This window comes from Anarhichas minor, unplaced genomic scaffold (genome assembly GCF_050575085.1).
Source record: "Anarhichas minor isolate MPS153535 unplaced genomic scaffold, ASM5057508v1 ptg000028l, whole genome shotgun sequence".
NCBI lineage: Eukaryota > Metazoa > Chordata > Actinopteri > Perciformes > Anarhichadidae > Anarhichas > Anarhichas minor.
The window spans coordinates 11011957-11036740 of record NW_027466474.1 but is presented as its reverse complement, the minus strand read 5'-3'; the positions used below and the strand labels follow the sequence as shown (position 1 = coordinate 11036740).

General features: G+C 44.4%; 1 protein-coding gene across 1 annotated transcript; it reads right to left on the bottom strand.

Annotated features, from left to right (window-relative positions):
* Positions 1–1501: 1501 nt before the first annotated feature.
* Positions 1502–10446, bottom strand: nexmifb (neurite extension and migration factor b). Its single transcript, XM_076102813.1, has 2 exons — positions 10365–10446; positions 1502–5735 (listed from the first exon to the last, which is right to left on the bottom strand). Exons 1-2 carry the CDS (start codon positions 10444–10446, stop codon positions 1522–1524), a joined length of 4296 nt encoding a protein of 1431 aa, XP_075958928.1. The 3' UTR covers positions 1502–1521.
* Positions 10447–24784: the final 14338 nt, after the last annotated feature.

The following is a 24784-nucleotide window of genomic DNA, read 5'->3' as shown; positions in this document are numbered from 1 at the left end:
CATGCTTTCCTTCATTTACAGGAGTACTGATTCCATTTGTACTGAAAACTGCTTTCACATTCACATTAAATCTAACTGCAAACATGTTATGTCCATTCACCACTGATGCGTGCATCAGAATCTCTATGAGTTATAAACTGCCTTGAATTTCTAGTACAAAACAGCAATCCAGTGAGGCACAGCCCCAACTGACGAATAATTTCCTTGCTTACCCTCAAACATCTGCACTACACTCTCCTTGGTCCAGAGAAAGCTCGTTTGAACATCTCTTTTTTTATCGTCTTCCTCTACAGTAGCCTTCAGAGCAGATCGCCCCTTTGCCTCTCTTTTGTTGCTTCTCAGTGCCAGGCGATGTTGAGGTAAATTGAATTTGGCAAACAAAGTGGGGTAAACGAGGAGAATTCAGAGTCTTTCTGATTTGGTTTAGTGAGTGGAGGTGTACCACTGCCAGCTGTTGGTGCCTTTCATCAAAGAAGAGAGAAAATTCCCAAATAAAGAATTCCTGTGGTGGCGAGTCTTTGCAAGGAGTCTCCAACCCGAGCAGCCAATACTCCAATGGATAAAAAAGAGGAACAGCCAATATTCACACATATATAAGAGGTCATTTACACAGCATTGTTACTTTTGGCACATTGATTTTAAGATTATAATCATCTTTTTTTGCAAATATTGCATGTCCCTGTACAACAACATTGACAAAAATACTCTGAGGGTGGAGCTTTTATGAATTTGCAAGGCGTAAAAATGTAAATTTAGATAACCAGTTCCTCGAAACTCCAGAGGAAAAAAGAAATGCTTGATAAAAGAAAATGGGGAGTTATTCCAACTTTGAGGGGGTGAAAAAAAGACAAAGTCTGATATGTCATCAATACAAAATGGTCCCATCTTGTGTTTTCAAGATGTCTTGGGCTTAAATAGGGCTCATTTATTGTAGGTTTCCTTCTTGAAATGAGCCAGGCAGTGTATGAAGGACAGCAACAACAGGACATCCATATTCTGCATACAAAAACAGATGAGGAGGAGGGGTGCGTAGATGTCACTCAATGCATTTGTGTATATAGCTACATCTTTAGGGAAAGGGGGAATAAATACATAATTCAGGGGAGCCAGTTCTGCTGAGAAAATACAAAAACAAAGTTCCTCAAAAAGGCGACAGAACTGTTTTCAAGGCTTATTCTTTTTTTCAGACAAAAATAAAACAAAAACGACTATAAGAAGAACAAACAAAGCAGAAACAACAAAAGCAAGAAAAATGCAGCCATGGTCGTTTCAAATCTCAATCAAGCTTGACACAATCACTCAATAGGTAGTTTGCAAAGTACAAGAAGTTTTTCATGCAGATATTAATTTCCTCTTCGGGTGGGGGTTAAAAGGAAGTGGGAGTAGTCAGGGGAACGTAGTACTCATGCAGCTCTGGCATAGCGTCAGTGTAGGTATGCTTGGAGGGGAGGGCTGAGCAGGTAGTGGGGGGGGAGGGGGGGGGAGTGAGAAGGGGGTGCAACAGCAGCTGATAACAAAATATTACCTCAGTTTCTCAAATGAGGTCATCAGTGCTATGTCCTTATTTGGGTCTCTCTCCGCTCGCTTCCCCTTCAGTGTCTCAATCCGTGGGAACTTTGCACTGGTCTTGTGGCGGTACAGCTTTTTGTGTGCAGGCCCGGGGTTAATAAAGTTGGGTTTATCAAACATGTTACAGCCAAGAGCTAGTTGAGGGAATAAGGGATGAGAGGGGTTAAATTTGGCCTGGTTCTTTGCTCCCTTTCCCCCTGCCTTTCTGCCTCTCCCAGCCCCCGTTAGCGCGGCTCCTTTTTTCTTCAGGTCGGCCTCTGTGCCTGCCAAGATTTTGAGGGTCTTTAGGTTGAGGCTATTGGCCTCAGAGGGCATGCAGGCCTCAGACATGGGATTCCACAGTGGCTCAATGGAGGCCATCATGAACCTTTGGACCTCAGCCATGCCAGAGACAATGTTGGACAGAATATTGGAGGGCTCCTCGAATTCTCTCTGGTCATCCCCAACCAGGCTATTGCTCTCTGACCAACCGGTGCCAGACCAGTCTCCAGTACTGCTACTGTCAGTCAGGCCTGTGCCACAACCACCTGCCTGGTTCTTTGCTGCCTTACCCTCCAACATGGCCTTTATCTTTTTGGTGGAACGCGAGTTCTGTTTGGGGGTCTTGACCTTTTCTGACTTCGGAGCTCTAGGAGCCCGGACTTTCTTAGGGCTCTGTCCTGTGGCTGTCTGTTTGCAATTGCCTTTCCTCTTTGACTTAATGCTTTTCGCACCAGCCAACATTTCCCCAGTCTGTTCATCAAATTCGTTAACTCCCAGCTCCTTTTTATCTAAATGTAACACATCCTGACTGCTGAAGTTGTGCAGCGGAAACTGTCTGTCTTCCACTGTGTATGCACTTGCTGTGTGCTCTTGTTGCTGCATAACGTCACAGTTCCACTTTACCTCCCTGTTGCAGTCCATAGTCATGTCATTCACATCCTGGTATTCTCCAGCATTTCCTGCCATCTTCATATCACGCCCCACCACCTGGGGGGACAGGTTGGGTGTCTCAGGAGGGGAGAGCTCTGACAGTGACGAGTGTCTAAACTTGTCGGGGGTGAAGTTGGAGATGTCCAGCAGGTCCGAGGACTCCCTGAGTGGTGTAAGGGCATCCACACTCTGCTGAATCACCACTTTAGGACTGCAATGAGCTAAGAAGCTGTCTCGGCCCTCCTCCTCACCCTCTCGCTCACAAGACTTGATACTGAGGGAGCTGTAATTGCTGGAGGAGGCTGACAGAGAGCCCACTGAGTCATAGCTGATGAGCCTGCCATTGTCTGTGCACAGGGACCCTCTCTGGTATTGCACCTGGCCCTCCACACAAGCAGACTGACATACTTGCAGATCTGCCCCGGGCTGTAGCCCTGCCTCAGTCAGGTAGCTCTTCTCATAAAGTAGCCTGTCAGCCTCAGGGCTCAGCTGGCTGTAGTTAGACACTGGCAGGCTGTCATTCAGGGGCACAGCAGCTGGAAAGTTGTTGGGTAAAATGGGAGTCTCAGGGGTCTCAGGCCCAAAGCTCTGGCTGTGACTTGTACAGAGCTGCGGGTGCCACATCTGGGGGAAGTTGGGGCAGTTTTGGGGAGACTGCTGGACCTCTGACTCGGAGGGAGGCGAGAGGACGCAGCTCTGAGCGAGCTGCAGAGAAGAAAACTGTTTCTCCTCTAGGGAGAGCCCCAGAGGATACCTCTGCCTAGAGGGCTGCTGGGGGAAATAAGAGATAGCTGATCCACCGGAGGAGTCTGTAGCATCTAACAGGGTCTGCAGGTAGCCCCCCGGGATAACAGGGACACCCGACTCCACCGCCTCTGTGGGGGGAGCTTTGTCAGGAGAGCAGGCGGACGACACGAAGGGGAATTTCTCTTCAGATGTGTGAGCGTTGGTGGTATTGTCAGAGAGATGGGGTTTGACTGCAGTTGAGCTAATGCCTGCCTCCTCTAACCCAGCAGCAGGGTCCCCAATCTGTGCCGCAGCGACACAGGCATCCGTTTCATTTGTCACGCTCCTCCCCTCCTCTCCTTCTGCCTCTTTCATTTTCTTGCTCCTCAGCCTGGCTTCGCTTTTGAATTTCCTTATCCTGACTGTTTTATTTCCTCCCAATCTCCTCCCCTCCCTTTCCTCCCTCTCCTGGGAGCGACTCTTGGCTGTGACTGCGTGCGTGATGGAGTTTGTGTCTAATGTGACTGGGAGGCCTGGGGCTGCTATTATTCCCCCTACCGTGGGGGTGGCCTCTTCTTTAGTTACACCTCCCTGGCCCCGATCAGAGAGAGGGGAACACTGTACTGTCGCTGATTGCTCCACAGCGTGAATCCTCTGAACCTTAAGCCTGTTTGCAATCTTGTATTTTCTTTTGGGATGACTAGAATTAAAAGGGCGATGATGGCGTCCGTTTAGATGAAAACCGCGTTGTTGTTTATCTCTGGCAGCCAGCTTAAGCTGCTCCTGTCGCTCTCTTTGCTTCTCCTGCCAGAAATCCTTCAGAGGAGCCAGTGTCTCATATTTGCTTACTGTGTCGGTGTTTAAGCTCACAGTAGCATCCACAGGGTCCAACTTGCCCAGTTTCACTGACATGAGTCTCTCCCCTTTAAACCTGTTGATGATGATGTACTTAATGACCACTGGCGGCTCTTTACGACAGGATTTTCGACGTTTTTTGGGACACCAGTCTACATCCTCCTCCTCTTTTTGACCAGACGGCGCTTTCTCTTTTTTCTCTGCATTCTTCTCACTCTCAAGCGAGTCAACGTCATATAAGTAATCGTCACTGTATCGAACCTTTCTCTTGGAGCGTAAACCATAGTTGAGGGGGTTAGAGGGGCTGAGCAATCTCTTTGAGTGGCCCTTCTTAAGCTTGCCCTCCTGCAGGGTGTCTGAGGAGGAGCCAGTGCAGGAGCTGTCATCACTAAACTCGCCTGACTCCTCTGTGGAATTGAAGTCCATTAGGTAGTTGACTTTGGGAGTTGACATGGGTGAGCCTTGGGAACCATCAAGGGGACTCCTACCACTGCAGTCCCCAGCCTTTCCTTCCTGTCCTGTCTCAAGAATGAGATCATCAGATTTGAGCTGAAGCTCCTCAGCACTCCTCCTTAAGACTCCAGCTCCTTCCTCTTTCTTGGCACAGTTGGCCAGGACACTAGGGAAGAAGTTGAACTGCGTCTCCTCCTGGAGGACATTTGTCTTTTCCCTCATGTTGTCCTGGAAAGACTCGTAGCGAATCTTCAGCGAACAGACATCACTGCTTAAAGTGGAATCATCGTCTTCATCGTCAAATAGATTGTCAACGTCTTCCTCAGAGAAGAGGTTGACTGACAGTTCATTCTTAGAACAAAGGTCCAGCAGTTCCATCTTACTCTCACTGATAAAGGATTCAAAGTAGCCCCAGTCCTGACCGGCGTTAGCCAGCAGAACCTCCTCTCCGCTCACTTTGTCCAATAACAGTCCCTCATACAAGTTCTTAGCTGTTGCATCATCTTCTGGGTCATCACAGTCCTCTGCTGTTTTGTTCCCATCAACTCTCTTACCCTCACCTGGGGCTTTCGGCAGAGGAAAGCTAAGTAGCTGGTCAGAGAGGAGCTGTTCTCCAAAGTGACTCACTGCCTCCCCCGCATGGCTCAGGCACTGGATGCTGATGTTGTTGATGTCAGAGAAGTCCTCTCTGCTCACATCGCCTATCCTAACACTGAGCCCAGTCTCTGTGTCAGGGTTGGTGTTAGGGTCATGGGGCGGGTTCTGGATGGAATTAGGGTCAGTGGCATCACGGGTCTCAATGAAGCAGCCAAGGCAAGTGCGGGTAGGCTGAAGAAGACACTCCTCTGTCAGGGCAGACACAGTGGCAGGCTCCATCATTGTAGCTGACAGAGGGAGGGGAACAGGCAGCAGAAGGGCAGTCTTCTGAGTGTCTGCTGCTGGGCCCCAGGAGCTTACAGCTGGGGTGGGAAGTGGTGTGGGAGTGTGGTGAAGTTGAGAGACTACAGTTGGAGCATCATCAGAGGGAGGGCAGGGGGCCTCTGTCAGGCCCAGAGAAGAGTCAGTGCCAAGGGGCAGGGAGAGTGTTGGTGATGGAGGTGTGGTCCTCTGGTGTTTTGGGCAGGCCAGTTGTGAAGTCTCTGCGGCAGGAAGAGGTGAGGATGGAGGGAGAGCAGCATCAACAATGCCGCAAAGACTCAGATGGCTTTGCTCACGTACCCCTGCAGGGAAAAAAAGACAATAATTCAGATCTTTCAACTCTTTAAACTGTAATACATTCTACGGTTAAATTACATTGTTTTTGTTCTGTAGTTATACTGACATTTGTTCGAGGCTGCTGAAATGCAATTAGTGTCAATTAACCACCTAGAGCTCAAAATGTCATCTTGTGATGCCTGCCTTAAACATTAATATTTCAGTTTTGGTACTAGATTTAATAATAGGTATTAACAATGTCAAGTTGGGACAACTCCTCACCCATTACTGGTTGATTTTAAAATGTAGAAGGCGAGACGAAACACAGACGTAAACATTCCAACCAAATTCTCAGAACACATAAAACACAAGGCAGGTCACTCACAAAGAGAGTCACCTGCCTCATGCTAAGTCAACATGGTGGCACAAGTGAAAGTTTGAAAGAGCTGCTGGATATGCAGTTCAACAGAACAAAATGAGCATTTTATCATACGCTTCCAAGAAGCAGAAGCTGAGTGTCCTGAAATTGTGTGCTGGTGATCAACAGAACAACTTCTACAATTATGCAATACTTATTTCATGATATAATAATAGTTACTAAATCTTTTAAAATATTCTAATAAATTAAGCTTTAATTCATAGATCGAGGGTGAAAAAATCACCTACTTTATGGAAACAATACACAACAATGATACAATATGCAATACATATGATCAAATCAATACAGTCATCCTGCATTACCTCCCTCTCCTTTTAGCATTTCATCTGTATAGACGCAGATCCAACTTCGCTCCGAGGTAAAAAATATACTACAAAATTACACAGAGAGGCAGCAACAACAGCAGTAATGACAAAATTGAAAGTAGGTTTTGGTGATTTTCGACAGGTCGATTGTGACAATGTCTTAATCAGTTGACGACACCCATCTGATTGGAAACTATCAAAACCCACAGAAGCGGGCTTGTAGCAGCAGGCAGATAGCTTTGTTTGCTCTGCATAATTAGATGACAGCAGCGGAGGCAGGTACGTACACATGGGACACGACAGGCCCATATGTTGGAGACTGTATAACCAATATCATCTACACCTGCCTCCCTCTACAATCTCAAGCTGCTCCCTCACACATATTCTTTAAAATCATGCCAAAAAAAATGTAAATTGAAAAACATACCACAGCAATTAATGTGTTGACAGAGGTTAACTAGCAACGTCCCCCATTTCAGAATGGATGCGCCTCATTATTGACGTAGTGATAAATGCTGGAGGGAAAGACTGCTTAACAAACAGTATTCAACATGGCTGTATTAGCAGTGAGTTAATCTTTGAATATGGATCTAATTCAAGAGTGATTTAACAAGGTAATGAAATTTCTGAGAGAAGGTCTCTCTGGCCTGCAGACACATTGGAGCAACAAGAATGCCTACTAAAAGCATACAACTGTTAGCATATAACTGTCGCCCTTAATGAAGAAAACCTCGGGAGAAATATGCATCTTCTCTCTTCCTTTCGGAGTCAACAAACTGTTATAGCAGGAACTTGAGAGAGAGAGGCTGCAGAAGCATCACAGCGAGGCGTTTGCCATCAGTTCCCTTCAATCTGTGAGCAAAAATGACCTCAAAGCAAAAAACATGTTACTGACACATGTTCCCTGTCGACGACAGATATCCTTTATACCTTTAACAACTCTCTTTTTTCACTATTACATTCTGAACTACATTCCATTGTATGACACTTGTTGTAAGTAGAGGCGCATAGGAGGACAGCGATGATATGTTTGTCCAGGTGTGGACACAATTTATTTAGATTTATTGGAATTATAAGTAAACAGCGCCAGTGCTTGAAATCTACCAAGTAATTTTCCAGCTCATAGATAAGTAATGATTTCTTTATATTTGTCTTATCTCTCTAATTAGCCCTACAAAGCAGCAAAGCCACAGAAAGAGGGAAATTACAAAAAAAAGGGGAGAAATTAACTTCCCTTATCCCCTCCATGCTCGCATGAAACCTCAGCTGCCACCTGATATTGCCAAAAGATTGTTCAAAATTGCTGTGAAACATTAAACTCACATTGAAAAATGTGTTTCCTCAGGGTTTATAATGGATTAACAATCTATCCTATCCAATGTGTGCGTGCATGTGATTGTCTGATGCGTACGTGAGAGAGAGTGTGCATGCTTAGATGTGTGTGTGTGTGTGTGTGTGTGTATATGCATGCATGCATATGTGTGTGTGTGTGTATGTGTGTGTGTGAGAGGGAGAGTGATAGAGTGTGAGTATTGGCTTGGGGGTATAGTGTTATCGAGAGGCCATCTGTCTCCAGCTGGACCATTAGCTCTTCAGCTGTTCAGAATGTGCCACAGATCAGTCAGTCAGACAGGTACACAAGGTACACAAACAGGGACACACACACACACACACACACAGGGTCTTACAGCGATGACTGTAGATGACAAATCAAGTTTGACATTAGAGGTCAAAGGGGGATCAGCAGCCTCATATTCACTGATACGGTACAGCGTAATGTTACTACTGCATCTGAGCTGGCAAATGTAAACAAGATAAACATCCAAAACACTCACTGCTGCCAGAATTCAATATCTAGCTTTGCAGAGAGAGCAGCTCATATACTAATAAAAACAAGCTTTATACCCTCTGAGATAATCCCAACACAGTTGTAGATTTGTAATTGTGTTATCAGCAGAAGTACTCCTTGAAAAGAAACTGAGGCTGGATGTGACACAGCTCACGCAAGCTGGCATGGACATTCACCACTGACCATATGGAAGGACCCCAGCTGCTGGCAGGAGGTGGGGATCTTCTGATCCCCAGCCCTGCCAAGCCCAGCCGTGCTAGACAGCCCGACCACCGCCAAACTAGACCAGACCAGACCAGACCAGTTAGCACTCAGAGTCTCGCCTATCTTTCGAGCCATGATATTCAGGGCTTCATCCACCTGAGGTTAGCCCAGGCTGCTCTGTGCCAGGTGGCTCTGCGGGGAGTCAAGCCCATGCTGCCGATGGACATGGTCATGGACACGAGGAGAGAGAAAAGTTGGCTTCTGCGCCTCATCTATTAGTGTGTCAGATACCACACATGCACACACAGCCACGCTTTTTCTCTCTTCACTTACAATCCACCTCCAGTCACTTTATAAACGGGACAAAAACATAAAATCCCTGATATTAACATGAATCAAACTCAGGCCTTCATCCCATGTGACCAAAGGAATACAACAGCTCAAATATAACAATATGAAGTATGCAAATGAAAACAGCTGACATGGCCTTTTCTTCCTTTTAATGGCTTTTTGAAATCATTCCACACTCCCATCCCCCCTTTTTTCCGTCCCCTTCCTTCTCCCTTTTTTTTGCTTGCTATCTCCTTCTCTTCCAACTCCTGTCTCCTTATCCCTGCTATATGGAGGCTTTTACATTCGCAAAATGCCGAGCTAGCCGTTCTGCAGCTCAGCCACCCGGGGCGTTCACTCATCCGAGCTGGTAGGCCAGCCACAGACGCCGCTTGCTACCTATGGCTCCATCTTCACTATGTGACATTTTGTGAATGGTGGGGGGAAATCAATCCAGCCAGAACAGGATGTTCATAATAAGTGGTGAGTAACTGCAGCATGATTCATGGCCATCCTCCTCAGAGAGCTGCCCTATTCCTGCTCAATGGAGCCGCTTTCACTCTTTCTTCTACCGCTCTTTTTCTACTCTCATCCTCCATCCTCTTTTCCCTCTGTAGGAACTCACTAGTGCTGGGGATAATCTGTGTGATTCTCACAGTGGGGACCGGTCAGTCCCCATTGAGCCTGACCAGAGCTGAAACGCTGAGATAAACCTCATCTAAGGATCAGTGCTGCTTGGTAGAGGTAAACTTTAGGCGGCTGTAGTGCCTGAATGAGTCTTGGAAAATGCACATTGCATCAGTTTATATTTCAGAACACGGAAGGAGCTACACAGCTGATTAAATTGAATTAGGTTTTAGATCAAGAGCTTACATCAGGTGAATATCATTATAACACATGGTTTATGTTATTGAGAAATCACAAAGTGGAAGCAGGTATTACCTAAATAAAAACTAAATAAATTAGAGTAAACACACTCTTTTGTCTATGCTAATGACTGTGAATGAGTGTGAAAGAATAAATTGTTGCACCTTCTTTCACATTTGCACCTTTTTTATGAGAAACGGTAGATGTCATTTCTCTGAGTTGGGGAAGCACCAGGAGAGAGGATTATCAATAGCTTAAAAAGCTTCATTTAATGTTTCTTTTCCACTTTTCATTTAGAAAAGACAGGATGTGTTTCACCCCCTTCCTATCTTGTCAAAGAGCTTAAAACTGAGTGTGAAAAGCAAATTTAAGAAAGCTAGTTCAATGGTTTGTGGTAATGCTAATTGTCTTTTCAAAGTTTTTAAGCTATTGCGATAGAAACTGTTGTCATTAAGCTTTCATTTATTCTAACAAAATGCTTGATTATTCTAAGAAATATCAGAAATTCTTCTCTTAGGTCGACAACCAAGTATCTCTTAATGTTCAAAGCAAATAGTCAAATAATAGAAAGGCAGAATTAACATTGTTATGCTCATTTTCAAATTTAAAAAAAGTTAAATATTATGTTAACGAGCAACAAATGGAAGACAAAAGTGTTCACCTGTGTTCTCCACCACATTTGCATTCTCTGGTTCTGAAGTCTTCACGGTCAATGTGAGACTGCTGTCTGTTAACACATCCATCAATACGGCTCAACGCTTCACCTCCTACGCATCATTTTGACTGTCCCACCTGTTGAAAGAGAGAGCCAGAGAGAAACAGAAAGAAAAGTCAGTGCAAGAGGCATCATTAAAGGGTGACTGACATGTGTCTAATGCAGAATAACATTAACAGCATTATATTAGATTTCATTACAACAAAGGCAGACAAACATGAAGTTGCAGTAATTGAAGGAAAAGCTTCAAAGATGATTGAGACATCAGAGGGTCCCTCGGGGCACCAAACAATCACTCATTTCTTCTCTGTATCACAGATTCGTATCTAAGATTAATTTAAACTTTACCAACCAAGAATGTACACAAAGAGTCACAGCTGAGATCACTATGGCAACTGTATGCCATACTATCCTATTTTAAGCTCCATTTAACATTTATAGCAGAGTCGTTAACCTACCTTACATAGGCAGCTCTGAGCATATTTGTTTATTGTAATTAGCCAACTCCCTCCCTTCCGTGTGCCTCGGCATTACGAAAAGAACCCGGCTCAGAGAAGACAGATTAAAAAGATGTGACACTGGCAGTAAAAAGTATCGAGTGATGGTGATGAAGGTGGGGCGGGGATGACTGAACGCATGTGTAGCAGGATGCAGTGCACTGGTGTACAATGTAAAACAAAACAATACATTAAGGCAGAGAGAGAAGAGGGTGAAGTTTCTCAGCCTCCTAAACATTGGGTGAAGACACAGAGAAGAAAAAGCATATTAACCTTGTGTGATTCCTGAAAGAATAATGATGATACAAGAGACTCTGGGCTAGTAAATGATGAACATTTGATGTTGTGGGCTCCTGCCTGTTTATGTTGTTTTCTTTTTTCCAGCTCCTTCTCTGGAGGAGTGGTGCTGCAGGATGACAAATGAGCCAGGGGAGGGGATCTAATAACATGATCTCCTTGTGGTGTGAAAACTGTGGCTGGGAGATTAAGACAGACGGCAGACAATAAGACAAAGGTAGTGCGCGGCTGACTACAAACAAGTGCCATCTCTTTCATCCTATTGCTTCTAAATGTCATTAGCTGTTCACTGACCTGAGTGGGGAGAGCTACCTGAAGGGAACCCCTGCTTCAGCTTACAATTGCATAGATACACACCGGCTCAGTGGGTAATTATCTCATGAGCCATCGCAGCTGCTCATGTGTGCAGCAGGTACAAGAACCCTGTAGGTAGACTCAGCTAGAACCCGTTCTTCTCTTCATAGAGAGGCGCTATTACTCCTAAAACCGAGGCTTAGGTGCACAAGGCATTTTACAGAGCTAAGAGTTTTTGAGGTCATCTTGTATCAACTCGGCAAACTGAGAAATTGAAATTATACATCTGACAACAGGTACATCCCCTTCAACAAAGCAAAAATTGGAATTGGATATCCCCTTCTGAACTGGCTGACCCAGATGAGCTAAATCCAGATTTATCAATGCAACAATCCACAGACCCAGAAAAAGTGAAGTCACAGCAGCACCCTATTACAAATAGGCTGCAGCCACCGAGCAGTGTGTCTCCAGAGTGACAGTGACACAACACACAGCTGGGATGCTGGAAAGGCTACAGAGGTCCTGCCAGAGCTCAGCGCCTACAGCTGCTTGTGGATGTGTAGTGGGTTCTCTGCATGTGTGTATGTGTGTGTGTGTGTGTTTTTATGCCCAATTGAATGTTTGTTAGACAAAACCCCAAGGCTGAGGATCCACAACATCAGCATCCACTGGAAGAGGCTGCACATACAATCACACGAAGAGTGAGAGAGTGAGATGGAGAAAGCAAACGGAAGCCGGGCATTTCACAACACTCCCAACACCCCTCCTGCCAGCCAGCTCCAATGCCTCGAATGTGTTTATTCTCCACATTATTCATGATTCTCCTGTATGTCTCTCCCCCCCCCCCCCCCCCCCCCCGCTGCCTCCCTTTACCATCTCCACCACTCTGTCAAGACTTGACGAGAGCCCATTTCAATAATGAAGATGGACTAACTGCAATAGAGAGTGCACATAAATTGGAGCTACAGCCAACAAGCATGTCCAATTTGCCAAGCGGTTAAGCCTGATGTCTGGGTGCAGCTTTAAGAGAGCGCCGTGGCTGCCATCAACAGGTTTGTGCAGACCTGATTCATCCATCCACATCATTAATACTTCACAGAGGGCACCATCATTTAACTCTGCAGCTGGAAACCGCTCTTTAAACACCACACATTAGGGCACGTAATCACTGAGCACTCATTTCTGGAGCATTCAGCAGGTGTAGGAAAATGGCTAGCACTTCTGACCCCGCCATTGTTCAGTGCATGTGCGCCGGGGTTCTTTGCACGATGACAAACAGAAATAGAGACAAAGAGCAGAGAGTGGGAAAAGTCAAACAGAATGATTAGGATTTGATTCATCCTTTTAAGCTCTCCTCCACCTCCTCCACACACCATGTGTTAATGTGCAAGCTGGATAACAAGATAAGAACATGTTTACTCGCTCTATATGGAACTTATCAGTACCACAATCTAATTCCTGCAAGCCTCTTCCCGGATCCCCGTTTCACTGCATTTCTCCTCGATTCGATTGCGTTTCTCTCCAGTGAAGCGGCAACAAGAGGCATGGCTGGAGTGGGATCGTGTATAATTCCCAAACATACGTAGCAAGGTCCCACAGCAGTAGTATTTGTAGGTACAAAGGGCCCATTGTGTCAACAGAGGGAAAGAGTTAGGGGTCAAGGAATAGAGACCCAACAGAGGAGCTCTCAAAGAGGGCATAGCGCCACAGGGAACACAGATCCAGACAGACAGCGCTGAAATGGCGACTCCTCTTTTCAGCACAGGTATACAGTTTCAGAGCAGGCTTCACCGGCTGTCTGCAGACAAGCTGAGAAGCCTGCCTCACACGCCACAACTCCTGATTAAACCTTGGTGACCGGGGTGCTGGATCTTAAATGTAGCTGATAAAAAGAGGAAAGACTAGGACAGCACTCCAATTTGACTTTTTAATCCTGCCAGATGGACGTTTCGGACAAGACGCCCTTCTTCGGGGTTTGTTTCTGGCAATAAATCATATACACAAGCAGGGTTAATTGTAGGTGACCGCAACCGGCACAACACATCCCAACAGAGGGAACCACAACCTTTCCAGGCACAAAGTCTCATGATGTAGAATACTCAAATAAAAAAAAGAAAACAACACAAACTATCTTCACTTTCAAAGAAATAAGAAAATGGAATCTCCTCATTCATCCCATTAGGAATCAATTGAACCAGTCCTACTATTGTCAAGAGGGCAAACTTTCTCCAACACCCAGAGACTGTGCATCTAAGATCGAGGGAAGAGCTCTGATTGAGCAAAGACATGCAAACTCCGCACAGACAGGCCTCTGGTGTCCTGATATCTGGTGACGGTGCTATCCACTAAGCCATCATGCCGCCTCAATTCTTGACATTCTCTTGTTTAATGATAGGTGGACTTGTCGTCCTGCCACTGTTTGTGCCGTGCATGCCTCGGTATGTCTCTCGTTATGTTCCTTCTATGTTGGAGAAGAAGCAGTAGCTCTTACATACATGAGCATTGCTCTGTCAAAGGTCAACAGGCCTCCTCACAGCCGATATGTCAGAGCTCTCCTCTTCTAAGGGCACCGACACACAGAGCCAACAAAGACGCAACGCTGTCAAAGACGCAACGCTGTCAATGGCCGACAGATCAAACACTTTACATCTCCCTGTTTAATGTTTTACTTGAACATAACGCACAGGCCACAGCCGACTGACCGCCAACACATTAATATCTTCTGTGCCTGCAATAACAAGTGAGTTGTCAGTGTTTGTAATTAGACCTGGTTGACTGAAATCAATAGCACAATATTATATTATAATATAAGAGTTTTTTCAGTATCGATATAGTGTCACACTAAGGCACACATCAGAATTACATGAAATAATGAGACAGATTAACATATATTCAAACTTGTAATAAAACTTGTAAACTTGCTTTTTTAGCCACTTAAGGACAGTGCACCAAGCTGAGAGCAAAGGACTGACTTAAGACACCTTAATATGGTGAACGTGTTAGCAAAGAATTGCTAATTTACACATCCAGCTGACATGGTGAAACAGCATTCATGCTGAGTCATGTCTTTGTCCATTATTCACTCCTCTTTTTTTCTCTATTTTGTTTGGAAGTGAGCAGGTGAGAGCCTTTCTGCTGTAACAAAGTAAAAAGTAAAGTTGCGGGCCATGAGTATAGGTTAATGATTCTCTGTTGGTTAACCACTGCAAGTGACACTTTTCACAATACATGCAGTCATTCTATTAAATGATAATTTAAACCTATTGATTATAGCTGCTTTAAATAAATAAATTTGCTCATGACTCATAATAATTAGAAGAAAATCACATTTTTTAAATTTGAACGTAGTAAAATTATGACTCCACTGACAGTCAATAATCAATAATATTGTGCTGCAGCAAAAGGGTTTTGAAATTTTGTCTCTAACACAGGAAGAGAGAGGGAAGAAAGTCTTCTCCGTCAGCTGTTTGGTTCTGTGTTTGATCAAACATCCTCAGCTAAAACCCCGAACATGGCCGTGGTGATGGCAGAGATACGGTATACGCTTGAGATAATCATCGTCAATCACAGGCTGCTGAAGAGCCCAGGAATCATCTGATAGGTAGAGATTTTACTGTGAACCAGGATTATAATGCTGGAACTTTATCAGCACAGCAAAACCTGCAGAGCCAGATCTGGACAACTGTAACCACTGTTACCCCTAAAGCCTCAGTCTGCTTCACAATAAAGGTGAAGGCCTCTGCTTGTATGTCAGAATCCAGATTTTTTTCTCAGGAGATTGTACAATTCGTATTTTCTTCTTAATGAGATCATGCGTCTGCTCAGATACAGTATATGACACTTCTGGCAGGATGTTATCCTAGCTCAGTACGTGGCTTCAGAGATGAGCGGATTTTAACTCTCTCATCTGCATTCATTTATCTTTTAGCTTACTTCACCTTTTAAGGGAGTCAAGTTTTGGGTTACTGTCATTAACGGACAGAATCATAGTTACACTGTGAATAATGCACAATGCAAATACTGGTCCTAAATACAACAAGTGCTGTAATTTCAGTCATGTGAGTTCAGCAAAAAATTCCTTTTCCCATAATTATATTGAGGCTTGAGGCTTTAAAGTGGCATTCTTCAAGATGTCTGTTGAGTCACTATCTAACACAACACAATGGTGATTGAGCCTATGGCCCACTGATGAAAGTATTGCAATATTTATATACAGTATTTACAAACTGGGTGTCTGTGGCGATATTTCTCAGAAAGAAAATGCTGTATTACAGTTTTTGTTCATTGTATACACATACAATGGTACAAGGGTACAAGGGTACTATGCATACAATTCTGAAGCCCATGTATCAACACAAATGCTCCAGACTGCTGAACTCTAAGCACAACTCCATTGTTTTCACTTTTTAAAAAACAACCACACTATCTCCATGACAACTGAGCAGCTCCATCCAGAGGAATGCCGCGAGATGTAGAAACAAGAAAGTTGGACCTTGTGCTGAGATTTTTTTTTTGTCAAGCTGCTATTTCCAAGGTCAACAACGAACCTTCAGCCTCAAGGAGTCTCAGTGTGGCAATAATAGCTCCAAGTACCAGCATTCACTGTGTATGAGGCTCCTGTAGACCGTGAGCAAACTGAGTGTCTGTACATTTGGTCAGGGTATTAAGCAGGGATGCACCGATTAGACTTTTTCAGTCCCGACACCAATACCTGTGCTTTTGGGTATCGGCCGACACTGAGTAACGATCCGATACCAGTTTATTGATAAGATGGCTGCCTCACTGTGTGGAAGAGACGGGGATCATTATTTTATGTGTAAAGAAACATCAGCCTTGACTTTAACATTGCCTACCCAGCGTTGTAAAACAAAATATGACAAATAAATACATAGATATAAATGTACTGAATTGTTATGTACTAAAATACCGGTACCCGATACCAGATCCCCCCCATTTTCTCCGACACGTGATCCCGCTATTTGAGTCAGTGTCGGACCAATATGCAATATAATTATCGGTGCATCTCCAGTTTTAAAGTAATAGCCTATTTTATGTATGATTTGGATTATTCATTTCTGGGTCTCTGTAGATAGAACTAGATACATAAATAGATAAATAAAACACACGCTGTGAGCAGCGAAGGGGCTGCTACTGATGTCCAACTGGACATTAGCTTGTTAGCTTGTATGTAGCTACCTGCATGTAGCTCAAGGTTCCACATGCAAATAGCATATTTTAAGGACAAAGTGCTTTGCTACAACATAAGTAAGTACTTATTGTTTCTTCACAAAATTAGCCGTGACGGTCAAATTTAGTCAAGGGGTGGAAAAACATGGCCATCTGTGAAATATGATTCCATGCAAAACTGATCCCAAGAGACAATTTTACCTTTGCAATACATGCACTGATTCATTTTGTTTTGAGGCAGTCAGTGGATTGGACTGCATAACACAGTAACACCCTGGACAAAATACAGTAGCATTAACACCTTGTTGTTGAATTGTATTGTATCGCATTGCCGTATATTGCAAGCTGTTTATTACTTTGGCTTCACAACTATTGCACTAGACTGTATTATATTATATTATGTTCATGTTATTGTGTCAGCCATTGTAATTAAATGGATGGAAGCCATTACAGGTTCATCAAATTGAGACTGTGCGTTAAAAAGAAATTTCATTTCAAATGATTAAAGTTATTTTAAAACAGTACATTTATATATTTAATCAGTAAACTGTGAAATACTGCTCTGGATAATGAAGATGTTCCACCTAGGTGTTTGCATGTTACTCATTTGTTATTAAGTATTTATTATCATGGAAATATGTACAAAGCAGAGGGAGATGGCGGATAAATTAGTTATTCTCAAGGTTTTAATTATACATTCAGACACAATATTCAATGAGTAAAGAAAACAAACATGTGTTTTAAATTAGATATAACTTCAAATAATTGAATATTAGCTGATAACTGGACTGTTTTATTTATTTTTTGCACAGTCTGAGCTCTTCAGCAGCAAGGGAGGAGGATAGAGAGAGATTAGGACAGGAGAGAAAAAAGCAGAGGGAAGGTCAAGAGTGAGGAGAGAAACAACCGATTATAATACATCACTGCATGCCACCAGAGACTGCTGCTGCATGTGTTTACAATGCTGCTTCGTTCGTACAGATGATAAATGAAAACAAGGCTCCTGCTTATATCAAAAAAAGTGATGGAGTCTAAATGGGGATGGGGCCCCTCTGGTGAATGACAGACAGTAGACTGGCAATAAGGCAGGTAGTAGGCAAGGTGTTAAAAGTAGATTAGTTTGCTAAAGGTCACTTCGTCAAGCTTCATCAGCTGTCCCAATGGCGCACAAGAAGCAGCTCAGGGCCTCAGCACTGCTGCTAATGAGACAGAAGCAATGGCATCCTCACTATGGATATATCTTGCTTCCATGTACAGCAATGTTCTGACGGCACATGCACGCCAGTACCCAGTTAATGTGATGACGATAACAAAAAACATCTCCACTAGCCTGAGGTTAATGTAACAAGCCCCGCACAAGAACACACAGTGCAGAGGAAGAATGGGAGAGGCATGTAAAGCTAAATTATTTGATCACAGAAACTGGGAATGCAGTGTAGGTTTAAACATGCATATGTACTACACACACACACACATGGGTTTACACACTATAAACTTTCATATTACAGATTAATTTGCTCATTTGAGCAAATCTATGTTTGGTCCACCCACTGCTCTTGAAGGGTCAGTCTTATGAAACGATTGCGTATTTAATGAGGCTCTGCATACAAGTTCACACACACACACACACATTAACACACACGCATTCCCATACACACTCATTACGTACACAGTGCTCCCACTCAGTATAGTTAAAAACATGCTGAGGTATGAGTAACTGCTGATAAATACAGAAAATGCATCCACCCCCCAGAAACACATCGCCAAAACTGTACCAATCATGACCACACCTTTGAACTCCTGACTGACAGACACACACACACACACACACACACACACACACACGCACTTGCATGCATCAACTCATCTTTATTGCAACAGTGAAAAAAGGTCAGCCATCAGAGATGCAATTATCATGTTTCCAACAGGTGCATTTATTAGAGCTACGCTTCGTTTGCTTTTCTGAATCTAAATCAGGCTGGGGGGATCGGGGGCCATTACACTGCGGTGATCGGTGCTAATACAGCTACATAATGTCCTGCAGGTTTACATGCCTGCAAAGGCACTCTGTCAATGCCTGTTTCTGCTACAACAATGGCTGTCAGACACATTATGGGTTGAAGTGATCAATATTTTTTATTACCACCACTTTGTTCTCCCTCTCGCACATAAGCTTCAGAATAATTGACATTTATGCAATTTTCGGGGCCACTGCCTTTCTTCTCTTCACAAGTGAGCATTTGTGTGTGTGTGTGTGTGTGTGTGAGTGTGTGTGTGTGTGTGTGTGTTCCTCACTATAAATGAACATTTGCAGCATGCGGCTCTGGTTATGTATGTAGAGAGATATGGAACACACAGTGTGTGTCTACCGTGTGTATGCCGTGCACGTCTGTTCATGTAAGAACTAAATATAAAGTCCTTCATAATGAGAAGCCCATAAAGGTGCGACTGGATCACAGGGAAAGGGCATCAGGACAAAAAAGTGATGATGGTCGCTATGGTGCATGGCCTCCATTCACAGCTAGGAAAAGAAAGAAAAAAGCACAGCACATGTAGCGACACAGAGCCACACTGTCCCTATTTTAATTCAACCTCTACAAGAACAGACCTGTGCCTACAGCAGAGATGGTGGAAGAAAGCAAAATCACTCAATATCAGTGTTGGCTACAACTGCCATCAATTGCTAATCAATAGAGCAGTGTACCTATGGGAGATGTGTTCCATTGAGTCTGCGGGTCAATGTGTTTGCCAGCAGATAGCACTAGTTTGTCCCCAGTCTGATACCCTGATACATGCATTATTAGCTGCCCTGCTTGACTCCATTGATGTGTATTAGTGGTCAACCCCGGAGTCCTATCAGTCAGTGACTCTGGGTGGAGGAGCACATACGACCTCTGACCTCTGACCAGGGTGACCCTCAGTTAATTAGGTGTGTGTGTTTACCAAACATCTGCTCCACTTGCACCATTACTCTACTGTCTGAAAAGTAGAGTCACATTTAAAACACAGACATAAACAATATTAGTGAGTTATGACGCAGAGGTGGGCTAAATATGGAGTGAGATTACTAACTGACAGAAAACTGCAGCCAAATTTCAACCACCCAATATGTTATTGGCTGGTTTAACTAAACTGTGAAAATGTTGGTTTCATTTTTTTTATATACGTGAATGGTCATTTGTCCGTTGGTTGATATTTCTGTTTTTGTCAGTGGCAAGCTCTTTTGTCACTGTCACTACATCACTACACAGGCTGACTAACAGAATGTGAGAACATGCACGTAACACAAGAGCTAGTAATTAATGAAATGACCTCCGAATGCTGCACCTACAGCAGCCCCTTCTCATCACAGCCACAGCCACACAGCCACACACACACACTTATACTAGAATAGAATGCCAGTCTGTAGCTGCTGGAACCTGCCAATTATTCTGTACTTTACTGGACCCTCGCTGCATCGGAGGTGTGATTGGAATAACAACCATCCTCCGAAACACGCAATTCTCCATTCCCCGTAGGGCGGCACTGAAACAGCAGGGAAAGACGAGATGCTAGCGACGATGAGGAAGAGGACGTGTACGAGACAGAGGAAGAGGAGGGGAGGGAAAGCAAAAAGCCAAGGATTACATGCAGAAGGAGAGGAAAGTGTGTGTGTGTGTGTGTGTGTGTGTGTTGGGGGGGGTTAAAGCCGGGGCTCCCTGGCAACATGCAGAGGAAGTGTGAGAGTGAGTGCTGTCTGAGTGACACTCACTCTCATATCCCCCCCTCTGGGGAAATAACCCCCTTAATCCAGCATGCTCTTTCAGATAGACAAGATCACCCTTCTTCTCGCAGCAAGGATATGAAACGCTCCCCCTTGTGATTCAAATACCAGGGATGAGGGCTGGAAATCGTATAGACAACAATGTGACGTAGCGCAGCTAGAGAAAGACATCAATGCCCCCGTCTCCTCCCCTCCGGCAGCTGACTCGCTGCTATGGAAGGAGGCTCAAAGTCATTGGTTAACACTGGAGGAAGTGGCCTGCCATTGGCTCGTTTGTTGGGAGGTGGCATAACATTGGTAGTTAGAGGCCTCATTTACGAGAGCAAGGCATCTTTTACTCGAAACACTTGCTTTTTATAGGACAAGGAAACCATATTTTATTTTAGCACATTTGTGTATTTATTTTATCGTGAGCAGCTTTTCTTTCTTTTTGTCTAAATTCGCAGCTCTTTTGCCTTGGTTTCTGAAAATCATCTACTATATCCTGCCTGCTGTTTTTAATGCAAAGCCCCTCTTGGTAATATCCTTCTTAATAAGCACACATGATGTGACGAACACTCGGAGACAGAGTTAATTAACAGTACATAGCACTGGACGGACCACGGAATCAATAAAGTAAAGGCGTGCCCGGGCGCAGCAGGCCGAGCGGCGGGACCCGCCAACCACGCAGCCTTTCAGTGTAAACCGAGGGAGGTCTTTTTCTCTCCTTACTGGTAAATCACTCCCCAGCCAGGCTGCTTGGCACATAGAGCGAACTGCAGAGCTAGGCCGACACAGTGTGATATTATATTAGCATTACAAAGGCTTTCCCACCATCTGTGACACACAGTGAAAAAAAAAAATCACTTTTCTGTTTCCAAGCCCAGAGTGCTGATGTTTCCATAGGTTCTGTGAGGGGGGCTGATGGGAGTGTGGCTGGGTATGACAAATGAACCACGCATTTATTACAGCCCCTCTGACACGTGTGATTCACCTCCAGTTCAGTAGGCTACATACACGTAGCACGCTCAAAGCCTTGCGTTTATTCAGAGCCTTTTAACTTCAGCTCAGGGTTAACAAATAGGTTTATAATGGCTGTGAATAACCATATCAGTGTTGCAACACTGCACTCTCTCTGGCATTTCTACTCCGATTCAAAAAGATAGGTCGGGTTTATGATCATTTTCGAGCATAGCGTATGATAAAATAAATCCATAAAGTGCTGTGTTCTCCTCAGTGAGAGCAGATAGAGTTCTGTGCTTCACTCAGCGGCCGAGGGGAATGAATAGACTTGGCTCGTCCACACAGCTCTCCTTGCTTTCCACTGTAGCCTGTTGTCACTAGCCCCTGGTCGTGCGCCAGTCGCCTACTTGGCAGAGAGAGGTGCTGTACAAAGCAACTGGCAGGTCTGGTAAATAATGCTGATGGAGTGTGATATAGAGAGAAGCATCTCCTTTATTCCACACAGCTACTCTATCTGTTTCAGCGGGGGGAGAGGAGAGACAAATGCAGCCTGCTTTTTTTTCCAATCTATTCGACTGGCGAAGGAGGAAATAAAAACTACCTAGCTCCTCTTTGTGTTATCTTTCATGATGTTTGCCAGCTTAAGAAAAACCAATAGCCTTCAGCCAATGGCTTACCAGAATACCCAGCACTGCAGGAGCAGACAACCTGCCAACAGCTGGGATTTACAGCTGAAACGTCATGCATACGATTACACAGATGAAGGAGGGACGAGTGGACAAAAGCAATGCAGAGTTAAGGGGAAACACTCATGTAGGCAATCATTCAAAGCCCTCTACTTGGTTTGTAAAAGAGGATAGAGGGAGAGCGAAAGGACACACATGATTATCATAGTGACTTTATAGTTCCAGCTTCGGCGTCGACACAGAAACATGATCACCCTCTTATGTGAATGCTGTGACTTCTTTAACCTTAACTTCAGTCTCAAAGAGTTCTAAAGTAGATTTGCATGCATTTTGGTAATGGTTTGTGTATGTGGCTTTATTCATGCTGAAACTATAGCAGAGCTGAACCAGGACCAGAAATACCGCCATTAACATTGCCTAGTCACCACAATTACATACTGCCATCAATGCCTTCTGGGGACATGACGGAGGTGTGCAGCTTACCAGAGGCTACAGGAGAAAGCCCTGCAGGGTCTACGTGCACACATTCAGTGGGCAATGGGCAAAGGAAGCATGAACACTTATTAGTGAAAGGAAATGGCAGCGCATGATCCCGTAGAGAGGCTCTGCGACAACCTGTAATCCATATATTTGAATGAATACTCTGCCCATGGACCTCTTTCATCTGATGTGGTTATTAACTAGGAATATTACTGCATATAATGAGCATATATATATATATGGCTCAGTGGCAGCATATAAATCCACTCTCATCCGTGTGGGAGTGTGGAGGGTCAATGAGGTTTCAAGCCCGGTTTAATATTCCTGCCACTGAGCCACATTCTGAAAACACCTGTAGATGCATCCGGCATCTTCCTCTTCAATAAGAGTAATTTGCATTAGCATAAGGCCCGGCACATCGAGCCCGGTGAAGCAGTCAGGACGACAGCCTGGTGAGAGCGAAGGTAGCGGGGTTAGCTCCCTTGTCAAAACCAATATCCACCTCTTGAAGACTATACTGGGGAGGGGCAGCCCAAATCATCTGCATAAAGGAGAGGCACTGAAATCACCTCTCATAAAATATGACAAGGGAGCCAGCTCACACTGGTTAAAGCATGATGAAAGGAATGGAATCCAGCACAGCTCTCTCTCTGGATAATCAAACAACCCTGGCGCTAAAAGCATGGCATTCAAATTCAATTGGGAAAGCTGCTGCTGTCTGAGGAAAGACGCGAGAGGAAAAATAAATTGTTGTTTTGAACTTTTGTGAGAGCTTAAAAGATGTGTTTTTATAAGGCCTCGCATTAGAAATATAAACATATAAACCATAAAACCTGAAAAATAGTTAACACTTGGTATGCATTGCATAATGCAACGAAAATAATAAAGATGTGTGCAGGCGTGATCTCATGGTAACGTCAACCCGGAGCATGACAGCCACATCAAATCCCCAAAGGAAACATATTAACCAGCAGACGACTGCAATATATCACATGGAAGATATCCTTGCTGCAACAAGGCGATCACCTTGTACAGCTGAAAGTGTCAGAGAAGAGACAAAGGATTAAAAGATGTTAGAAATATACATGCTTTAAAATAATCCTTAAAATGTAACTGTATCTAAGGGGCAATATAACGTCGATGCACATCAAAGAGCTGCACATGCTCACTGACGCAACAATAGCAAGCTTTTAGACTTTTACGTGTAGTGGTGCGGCAGAACAACCGGGGCAACAGAGAGGGAGTATGAATGCTTTATTACACAGTGTGAGGTGGAGCTGGGAGTAGGGAGGGAGGGAGGGAGGAGGGGGGGGGGGGGGGGGGGGACGGACATCTCAGTGACAGAGGCCGATGAAAGCCCTGCACAGAGCAGTCGAAAGCGCCGACACATGACACGGCTCACATGTAGCCCTCTTCTTCATGTATATTTAAACACTCACAGCTCCAGCTCAATTTCAGTTAAAAGACGTTTGCGTTTTCAACACGCACACACACACACATACGTACATGAAGTCTCAGGGCGAGTCTCGCATAGCAGTGAACTGAAAAGACGAAGCCGCGGACGACCCCAAGATGGAAAAGACTTATTTTTCTTTACGTCATTGTTGCATTTAAAATTAATAGAAAAATTGAGCAGGCTGTAGTGGCTCTGACACATTAAGACAGTGTGATCTTCACACATGGGTGTATCTTCAAGGCCCTTGGTGTGTTTGTGTATGGGTGTCAATGTGAGAAAGTGCGTGGGTGTATTTGCTTGACTATATCTTTGTGTAAGAGAAAAAGGGGAATGACGCGATGAGAGCAACTGAGCGAGAAGGAGAGAAAGTGTATAGACATGACGGCTGAGAGCGAATGAGAGGCAGAGAGAACATGGTGGTGAGAGAGGAGGAGGGGGGGGGGGGTGTCTCTGTGAGCCCAGGGGGTAGGTAAGATTACAGATGTACACACAATGTTCTGGAGCACAGGCCAAGGGCTGAATAACAGAGTGTTGCTGTTTCTCCAGAGCTGCTTGCTTCAGCTCACTCTGTGTCTTGTTCTGCTCAATGCCCAGGGCAGCCATTCAGAGACTCTCCCCCCAGTAACAGCACAGACACACTCTCATATCCCAAATAGTTCCTCCAACAGAATGGCACTGTTGTTGATGAGCCCTTACAACAAGAAGAAAACAGCCAGGGTAGAGAGATTCAAAGAGAAGGCTCACATCTTTTCGTCACAGCAACC

Excerpts from the sequence above, each read along its gene's own strand:
- nexmifb (XM_076102813.1), bottom strand. The coding sequence starts at position 10,446 with ATGGATGTGTTAACAGACAGCAGTCTCACATTGACCGTGAAGACTTCA. Across the intron at positions 5,736-10,364 it reads AAATGTGGTGGAGAACACAG|GGGTACGTGAGCAAAGCCAT; the intron begins GTGAACACTTTT and ends TTTTCCCTGCAG.